The sequence below is a fragment of the Plectropomus leopardus genome, chromosome 11, assembly GCF_008729295.1.
Source record: "Plectropomus leopardus isolate mb chromosome 11, YSFRI_Pleo_2.0, whole genome shotgun sequence".
Taxonomy (NCBI): domain Eukaryota; kingdom Metazoa; phylum Chordata; class Actinopteri; order Perciformes; family Serranidae; genus Plectropomus; species Plectropomus leopardus.
The window spans coordinates 21,076,884-21,087,521 of NC_056473.1; the positions used below are offsets into that span (position 1 = coordinate 21,076,884).

General features: G+C 41.8%; 1 protein-coding gene across 4 annotated transcripts in view; it reads right to left on the minus strand.

Annotated features, from left to right (window-relative positions):
- The window catches only part of hipk2 (homeodomain interacting protein kinase 2), an 83,623-nt gene extending 75,926 nt beyond the window's left edge, over window positions 1-7,697 (minus strand). For all 4 annotated transcript variants that reach the window (XM_042495598.1, XM_042495596.1, XM_042495595.1 and 1 more), the window contains exon 1: window positions 7,368-7,697. In XM_042495598.1, the coding sequence (XP_042351532.1) occupies window positions 7,368-7,386 (19 nt within the window). In that variant the 5' untranslated portion in view covers window positions 7,387-7,697. The remainder of the gene's footprint in view (window positions 1-7,367) is intronic.
- Between the last annotated feature and the right edge of the window lie 2,941 nt (window positions 7,698-10,638).

Sequence of the window (10,638 nt, forward strand, 5' to 3'; positions counted from 1 at the left end):
TGCTGCAACACACTTGGTCCAAGAAACATACACAGGTACTGCTATTGCTCTTCCTGAAACCTGTCAACTTTATCACGTTTGAACTTTAGAATAATAGGCCATATTTACATCAGGAAGTGCATGAGGAACATTTTCGCTCATAAATGTCACTACTGTTTCTGTTTTGTTAAAGCAAAGCAAACAGTGCATGATCCTATGAATCTACTAAAATAAAAGGGCTGAAAAAAGCATTTTCAGAGTAAAATAATAGGAATACCAAAAGCGTAACCATTCCTTCAAACCTCTCCGGCGATCCTAAAAACTGCATTTTTAACAAAAAGGCTCAAACTGCTGTTAAACAAACATAATCATTCACTTACGCTGTAGCTGAATGTTACTAAATGTCTTCAGAGATGTGCGTGCAGCTGTGAGGAGATATTTCTTACAGTTAGGACATTCAGCGTTTTCTCATGTCAGTGCTGGAGTGGTATTAGAGGAGCCACGGGATAGTCTAATTGAATAAATTACTTTTTAACATCTCTCTCTCTACATTATCCCTAAAAGCTAATAAAAGCTCAGTTTCCAGCCTTCAGCGGTAACGAAGAAATCGTTTTCTCTGTATATGTGAATATCAAACAGATATAGAGACAATTTTACTATATTTCAGGACTATCGTTTTTAAAACGTCCGAGTGATTTCTATCAGTGTTGTCTCTTCCTCCTCCTGCTCCTTTTTGATGTGTGACTTGCTAGTTTACTGGTGAAATTCACAGGGAATACAGGATTCCTAAGAGAATATTTGGTCTAAACCAAATTAAGAAAAGAAGACTTGAGAGGGAGGGATGAACCTCTGTAACAGTGACCACCACATATTATTTCCATATCTGGCTGGGATTTGTCATCATAACTGGTAATAGAATAATGAAAATTACAAGGCTTGTAGAAAGAGAAAAAATAAGACGGAGTAAGAAGATAATCTTTCAATGTATGTGAGACAGAACATGGGAGCAAATATTGCACAAAAAGCAAGCAAAGGAAAAAAGGAAAGGGCAAAAGCTGCTCATTTCTATGCCTGTTGACTCTTTTGACTACCCTGGTGCTCATCTATTGCCGTCTCCTTTCTCTGTTCTGTGCCTTTTTGCCTCCTGGCTCTGGACAGAAATGGGCTTGAGCGCTCGTCTGAGCTTTGAAGTCCTTTGGTTATCAGCCAAGCGTAGCGCTGTACCTGCAGCCATCTGTGAAGGGGCCGCCAGCAGCCACCCATCGCTCCACTTCCCTTCCATGACCGAGAGGGGCCGGAGCCAGCAGTGGAGATGGGGTTGGCATCTAGACCACATTGGCTGGACATGGTAGAGTCCATAGTTGTTTCTATAGCGTGTCTACAGTGTCATAAAAGATGGCAAACTTAGTGCCCTTATCTTACTGTGTAGTCCAATCCTTTGCTGCTCATTTCAATATCTGCCTGTAAACACTCCCCCTCTCTATCCCCGTCTCCTCCACTTGGAAGACGAGGAAAAATGTGTAGGGTTATGAAAGGCTTGATTAAAAACTGCAAGCCATTTTTCACTCCGCGCTTCGAGTAATATGAAGAGACGGTTAGAATCTTTTGTTTAAATGAAGTGGCTGTGAGTGTTGGTAGTTGCCCTCACCATCCAACTGTATAGTACCTGACATCATCTGCTGTCTTCGCACCACACATTTGAGGCTTTGTACAACTTTTTTTTTAACAGCTCCACATGTGTATGTGCAATGTGATGTGTCAAGTTGAAAGGCCAAATCAGCTAGCTCTTCCAGAGAGTGCGATGTCAAGTGGACTGCTATAGAGGGGGGGACATTATCACAAACAATAGGATTAAGACCTGGGACAATGCGCGCCACAAACAAGCTGGTGGGGTGGTTTGGGGGGTGAGTGATGGCAATAAGACAAGCCAGAGGGGGTGAGGCGGGAAGTGATGGGGAGTCATGGGTAGGTGTGGGGGGGAGGGGGGTCATAATTAAGGAGAACAAAAAAGCTACAGAACTATGAACTTCTCAAACCCGCCTCCACTTACACACACACACACACACACACACACACACACACACACACGGGAGCTTCCAATCTGGCCATCAGGCTGTTGCTGAAGTGTCACATGGGCACCATGTGTGCTGGCCAATGGCCTCTCGGCTTATCAACAAACAGAGCGGGATGGAAGGACAGATAAGAGATAGATGTGGGGGTGGGGTGGGGATGCGCGGGGTGGGAATTGGAGGGGTCATTGGCGAATGATGATTGCAAAGTGAGCATGCAATATGTGGCATGTGAGAAAAATACAGATCATGCTGCACCATGCAGTATTATTCACTTAAATATATGTATTTTAAAACGATTTGACACCTTCAGCATAAAATGAAGTGCCCTTTATGCTCCAGGAATCCTTGTGTAATTACTGCTTAGCGTCCCAAGTTAACAAAAGGCCTCATTCACTCTCTGCACTGTGTTGAGAAGCAGTAAAATGTGAACCTTTGTTTGAACCGTGGCTCTTGCAGCAGATCAAAGCAATGGATGTGTCGTAAGGTGCAGAGGCTCTCAGCACCTTCAGAACAGATCCTACTCTCGTCTTTGCTGTAAGAGCGCTTATTACATTTTTTTTTTTTAGGAAGAGGAGGTTATTGAGATTTAAGAGGGACGTTCATCAGTTTTTTTCTCTCATGCTGATCTTCAAATAGACGGAGGAGAACGAGTTTTTAAGGTATGGTAGGTTTGTTAGACAGTAAATGCACTGAAAGAGTTACTATGTTAAAGGGGTAATATGCCCATTTTCAAAATGTATACGTTATTCCTATGGTCTAAGACAGTCCAAAAATATTAGTAAACATGAACAACTCAAACAAATCCAAACACTAGAGTGCAAAAACTTCAACTTGTGATGTATTGGGTAAAAAGTCTGGAGCTGCTTCATAGATAATGAATGGTGAAAGATGTTATAGATGACAGTGAAAGCAACAAGGGGAATGCTCTGAGTATATGGGTACATTCTCTGTTTCAGACTTGAGAATGCTACAAAAGAATAAAGCTCATTTGGGTTTAAAGAAGAAAACAAACATTCAGTGGATCCAAAAAAATCAGGCTCCCATTCATTCTCTCTGGAGCACCTCCAGACTTTACAGCCACTGACATCACGAGTTTAAGACTTACTTCTCTCATGCTCACATATTGACTAAATGGAAATAACATGTTGGTATTCTTAATTAAGGTGGTGTCCCCCTTTAATGCCAGCAATCAAGGGTGCTGTGATGTGTTTTAAAGCTTTTAAATGCAAATATTTGCAATTCAAATCCATGTAAACTTTTTTTTTAATTACAGGCCAGAAAGCAACTCTAAGATGCCTGTTGCAATAGTTTTCTCTTTAACAGAGCCCAGAGTCGTTCCGCTGCTAGTCAGAGCCAGAGGCAGCTGTTCCACACAAGCTGACACCATACACAGTGTGAAACAACAGTGCAGGGGGAAAAAAAGGGCCTTCACACATGCATGACAACCAACACGGAAATGCCTTGTGTAAGCAGTCGACAGGGTTGAGGCTCCATCCCAGGCAGCCTCCCCCCCTTCCCCTTCGATAAAAACCAACTAATGTCAGCAATTGATGTGGTCTCCCGCTTCAAGGACCTCGGAGCCCGGCTTTCAGAGTCGTTTCCGAGAGAGGTCTGAAACATATGGCAGAAGCACTAAAACAGGAGGCTTACTGACTGAGGAGAAAATGAGAATCGCAAAGTCCCCTTGCATCTCAATTGAATTTCCTCCAAAAAAAAAAAAAAAAAAGAAAGAGCCAGAAGAATGATGTGCCGGAGCACTGGAGGCAGTTTTACTCCAGAGAAATTTTGCTGAAAAGAGTATATGAAGAGTTGAGCTTGTTGAAATAGCCAGAAGTATTCTGCTCATATTCAAGACTGGGCCTCCTGTGTCAGACTGGCCTCTACTAACCTGTCATTTCAGTTCAGGCTGATGCCCCACCATACCCCCCACCCCCACCACCCCTCATCTGTTTCCAAAAAACCCTCAGATCACACCTGTGAACTATTTCAGCACATCAGAGAGCTCACATATTCCCTTGTCTTCAACTGAGAGCTACACACACACACACACCTCATCGCACACAAAACTCACATTCTATCTCCCTCCAAAGCCTCAGCTCCTTCTACTAAATGCTTCAACAAATCAATAGCACAAAGAATCCCCGAACACTGGATTTCTCTTCCTTTTCTCAGATAGGAAGCTTTGAATAATGCAAAAGCGATACTTGTAAAGACAGCTTATCCATTTTCATAACCCTTTCTGAGCAAACCGCCTTCCAAACAAGTCACGAGGTGATGCATCAGGTCAACAAACAGATCAAAATGGCCCACTGAGTGACAGTGAAAAACGAGATAAACATTCACAATGCCACCTATAAGGATCTGCAGAGTGATGACTGTTCTTTCCTGCCATTAAACTATCATCTGTTTAGCTATCCTCCCTCCCCGGGCCTTTCTCCACTGTGGACGGTGAAGAGCTAAAAACACCACCCTGCTTGTCATAACAGTTAGGAAGAGAGACCCTCCTTGGTTCCCCCTGACTCTACCACGGGGTGCGGCCCTGCCATGGCCCCCAAAGACCCCCAGGGTCCTTCCTGCAATTCTAATCAAAGTTTAAAATGCTGCAACCTTGGAGTCTCAGCCTGGGTCGTGGCCTGTGAGGAAGATATCAATCAAGCAGGTCCAAACAAGGGTGAGGGGAAAAGCGAGGGAGACAGACAGAGTTGAGGGCAGTCTCTGAGAAATTCTGTCCTCAGAAGAGGAACTTCCCCTCATCGAGGGCAGAGTGCATTCCCCATACCTGGAAATTCAAAGTGGTATTAACACATAATGGCCGTGTGGATGGATAAAACATTAATCTGCCTATGATGCTGCAGCGCCTGTCACCACTATCATCATCATCAGCCTCTGAGTCATACTCTGTCCATTTTTCCAGGCGTGGATGAATGAATGCACTCTGGAATAGTACTGGTTGACCTATGAGAGGCACATGAAGTTGCCTCCTTGCATGGTGCCCAGCTCTGCAGCTGCTTTAATTCTCTTGCAGGCCTGCCCTACAAATGGGTGATGGCACATGTGTGCTGACACATACGCAGATAGAGACAAATGCACATGCAGGCATGAGCATGCCACAATATCTAGCCAGGGAAGAGGGCAGACGGGGTTTGGCGGTGTGTGAATATTAGCTTTTTCCACAGCTGGGGGCTGCTGGACCTGTTCTGTTCATCAGACATCCATCAAGGTGTCAGTTTGGGTTATGAGAGCAGGCTCCCAGGGTGATCAGACCACTGCCCTGCCTGCCAGCAGGACCGCCTGACAGCCTTCTGTCTGGGCCAAGAAGGACCAAAGGCAAACATGTAAAAAAAAATGAGGGAAAAAAGCACAGACAGAGACATGGACGCAAATTCAAACAAGCACAAAAACCACTATCACTATCTCCTGATCTAAACTGTGTTTATACAAATAGCCCCTCATACGTAAATGACAAACAAATGTCTAAAGTGTTTTTCCTTCACAAGCTCAACTTTAAAGGAAGACGTTCATCATATAGATTTAAGTTATTAGTTGCCCTGTAGCCGAGGGTTAGCAATCACCATAATAGCCGGCCCCAGTCTGTATGAAAGGGCCCCCCAAAACCTATTTTCCACCGGAGACTTTGGTCATTTCCATGACTGCACTACATAACAGGCCTCTCCAACACTGAGGGGGACAGGCAAGGTAATTAATTCCCCCTGCCGCCTCTTTCTCTTCCCTTCTCCTCCTCTCCGTAGTGAAGGGAAAAGCCGGGGAATGTAATTTACACTAATTACCTTTTGCATAGGAGTCTCATTTTCAACTTTCCTTTTCATGTTGGAACGCCGTCGTCTCTGGCTTTGCCTGTAAGCTTCAACACCCCTAATGAAAAATCACTACAATATTCCCATAGTGACATAACAGCACTGAGGAGGAGTTTGTAGCAACGTTATTGTCGTTCATCAAACTGTGTCTTCTACAGCAGCCTATTAAATACCCTAAATATTCCTATTAGAACCAACTATTGTCAGTGATATTTCTATAATGGCACTTTAAAATTGTACTATTACTTTTCAATAGTTTTTTTTTTCTCAATGGTAGTTTTGAACAGAAAAGAAAGGGTTCCCTTTAACACCAGCAGAGGGACTATAGAGTAAAAAAAGATATCAAACATGAGGCTGCTCAAAAATAAATATTGGAAACATCAAGGGTCATCATTTGCTTTGTGCTACTATTCAGTTTGCATAAGCTTCTGATCTACATGTAAGCCTTTGTTTCCTTTGTAATTACTGTTAAAGGCTATTTCTGTATTCAGAAAAGCATCTCTGCAGGCTGCAGTGAGTATGCAAGGCTACTTCTGAATGATACATTACTACAGCAGAATTGAAGCAAAATCTAGCATTAAATTACATGCAATCTTATCATAATAATGCCCCTGTTTTTCCAAATCTATTTAATCTGTTGGTTTTATTTTTGTACTTGCAGCCCATAGATTCCGGACCGTGCACAGATTATAATGGGCCGCCTGCACTGTTTAACATCTATAACCCACCTTGCAACGACATTGCAAAACAAACACATTGTATGCGTGTGAAATACTCTCTCAGAATAACAATTTAAAAAACTGTATGACAGCAAACAAATTGGAGAAGCATGCGGGGTAGCATTCTCTCAATCGGATTAGTCACAGCTACAATGCTGCGGCGATAGCGAATATACGCTGTATTTAAGCTTGCCTTTGGTTTCCGGAAGAAAAATAAAGACATTTGAATCAATTCCCACAAGGCGCTGAAAGATCTAAAGTCAGTCGGTGTTAAAGATCGCTGTGAAATAATTGGGAGATGGAAGAAGGAGAGTGAATAGAGGCGAGACTCGATCGGCGTCCGACCTTGTTTCATTCCTTCTTTATGAAGCATAAGCTGTTAATTTCCACCAGGAACAAACATTTTCAATATGCAGACTACTGTATGTTTCACACATGTTTGTCTTTGACCTTTTTCAGGAGGGTTTGCTGCCTTATCAGCGCTATTTTAACGGACACGGCTCAGACTGGCAGCTCAATCTGACTATTTACTCTTATTCTTTAACTGTGACCAACAGCATAACGCACATAGCTGCAGGGCCATTTGACAGACTACTTGTGGTAGGTTTAGATCATAAAATGTGGATATATGTTAAATGATTCTGACTAAAAGAGCAGAGGGTGCAACGCATCTCTCTCCCCGTATCAGCCGCAATTCAGTTGTATCACAATTGATACAGTAGGCTCAGTGACAGAGCTCCGCACAGAGGGGAAAAACAGCACATTTTTAAAAAGCATCTTACCTTCGTATACAGGGGCCATCGGTGCAAGGATTTCTGTTATTCATGGCAAAAAATAAAGCGAGATTTCTGTTCAAAACTCAATGAAAATCTGCCATTTTGAAACACTGGTGAGAGAGTCGCCGCGGTCTCCTGCATTACTGGCCCAGTTCATTAGTGAGGAAAATGCTCATAATTCATATCCAGGCGTTTCCAAACGGAGGGTCCGACGCGAGGTTGAAGCGACGGAGGAGACAGCCGTGCGATTCAAATCCCACCTGAGCTGCGGTGTATTTCTGGAGGCTCGGATGATGAGCCGCGGTGACAGGTTTACTTCAGCTATTGTGCGACATGTCTGTGGAGTGAGGAGTCTCTGCAAAAGTTGCAGTGGTCAGAGCGCAGCGAGTTTGGTGTACAGTGAGAGAGTCGAGCGTCGAGCGAATCGATGGAGGCGACGAGCAGACGCATCACTCTGAACTCAAAAACAAATATTATGATAGGAATCACATCTTCATATATTCATTATTGTATCATAACAGAAAAAATAAATAAAAAATAACAAAAATAATAATAACTGAATTTGTAGCCTTTAAAATTGGAAAAAATGGAAAATAAAGACAGTATTAGAGATCATTAGAGTTGATATTTATTTTTATTATTACCCGAGTTCCTGGCTTTGCTTTGTCTGTCAAAGCACTTTATGAACAACTGTTTTTAAAGGTCCTGAATAAATAAAGTTATCATCATCATCATCATCAAAATTCTTATTATTAAAAAGAGTCAAGACCCCCCTTGGACTTCACTTGCATAATGCCACTCAAATTAATATTTACAGACTAGCAAGAGACTCAAAATGACCACAAAAAGAAGCAAAGAAACTGCAAAGACACAGACAGACACAAAACCACAAAAGAAATGCAAAATCAGCACAAAGTCTGTGTGTCATAGGAGACGTGGTGGGGCCCTTTGTATAACTATGCCCAAAGACCCACTGTCTCATAATTCGCCCATGCTTAAGAAGTATGTTAAGTCATTTATTCATTTTGAGAGGGTTATTCGGGATTTTCTTCTTCCTGTACATTTTAATTGTATATTTTTTACCTTATAATCTATATTTTGAATTGGACGTGTAGTCTACACTGTTTGAAAAGATGTGATCATCTACTTATAACAACACTTATAATAATTATTTATTTTAAAAAATTATGTAAATTCATTAAAATTGCTTCTCGGTGTTTAATGATGTAATTATGTGGACATAGTGGGACTGTCGTCAAACAGCTGTCGACATTATTTAAAGCCGTGCAAGTGCATCTGGGTCGGATGACTCTGCGCGTGTTTGGTCATGCCTGCGAGGCTGAAGCGCTCCTACAGTAGGCTACAGTATGACGACATGAGGTCTGCACAGAATGAACTGGAGCGGAATCGGATTACATAGGCTCACACAAATGTGAGTAATCTGTCATTTAGCAGCGACCCTAAAAATGCACTCACAGCAATATGCGCACCAAACCTCTAAATTAAACATGTCGATTCAGACATGTGGGCGGCTGTTAATACAGCAGCGCTTTAGAGAGGAGCTGTTTTACCCTATAGCCAAAGTGCACTAAGCCGAAAATACATGTGAAAGCTATATATAAGAGCTTTCATCTCACTGTTCTCATACAAAATAATCACACACTTCATTATAAAGTTACATTGTCTCTCACTGTGAAAACCAATGAGTGATGACCTATCTATAACACATCCCGTGCATGTTCTAAATCATGCAGCTTTGCAACGACTTATGCAATTACTCATTCAGTTTAAGTATGTCACATGGCCCTCAGCCTGCAAACACATCATATAGAGCTGACCACTGCACGTCCAAGTGGTGATGTAACTGCAGGACGGGACATAAAATGAGGTCTTACAGGCCCACAGGGGTGTGCAGACCTGTATTTGTTTGGCATTAAAACACCCAAGTAATGCAATTCTCCCATCAGCAGTACATTGTTTATTCATGCTACTCAAGAAAAAAACAAAACAAAAAAAAAAACACGAGAATGTTCCTAAGGGGACCCACTGGGTTCCATTCTGCGGTGAACGGCTCAATACGCTGAGTATATAAGACATAGGGGAACAATGTGGATGCCTATTGAAGATTGAGAATACGGAATATAATACTCTATTCTATAATTATTCAAAAACTGTTACTATACAGTATGATAGGGTCTTTTTATACTTCTAAATATTTTATAGGTGCATCATCATAATTTCATAGGTGTAAATTGACACACATTTTTGTAGTTGCATTGACGCTTGAGCATAAACGCACCAACAGGTTGTGGAGGGCTGCGTGTGGATTGTGGCAATAAGGGAAACTGCTTACTTGTGCTTCTCAGTAGCTGGTTCAGGGAAAGAGCAGGTCTCAGTCTTTTTCACAAGGAAGTGTGTTTGGCATAAAAGCTCCTAAACACTACGGGCTCCTCCTCAGGGCAATCAGCAGGTTTGAAAACCCTGAAATAGAGAAGTGATACAAATCATTCTCCAGTTTCCTGCAAATCTGACCAGGAACATCTGATTTATTGTGTATGACTAAATAAATGTTGTAGCTGTTGTGCTTCCCTTAGGCCTTCTAGTCAAGTTCTAAAAAAAGGGCAATATGGAGCAGTGAGACACAAGCTGCACCTCTTGTCTTATGTTTCCCAAAAATCAAATAAGTCATTCTTTTAAAGGTCTATGATTGTTTAAATTTACTACATTATCGTATTTACTCATCTGATTAATTGTCAGAATTGTAAATGTGATGACACAGCTTTGCTCGTTTTTAATCAAACTATTTGAACTTATTTGGAGATTTAAAAAAAAGATGCGAAGACACACACACAAACACACACACACACACACACAAAAGTTCATTACAGTAATTTATTGCTAAACTATGTTTACTCTTAACTACTAGGCCAAGGATGTAGCTCTGCAAAAGGCATTTCCCAACTGCTTGGAAAATAACTTAAAAGTTCAATTTCACCTTTCACTTCCCAGCAAGTGTTTTATGTGAAACTTGACACTCCTATAAAATCTCTCTGACTGCTTGTGCTGCTTTCCCAAACGGATTACCTCTTTCTCAACACAAAAAAAGTTTTTAACTCTCATATTTTACTAGAAAAGAACGATTTCGTCAACAGGGTGTGCAACAGGTAATTAAACCAACGCTCAGGCCAATCAGTGTAATTTTCACAATGTCCAAATGCAGCAATCACGCCCTGAAGTTTCATTAAAATAAAGTCAGGGGTGCTGAAGACATTACGCG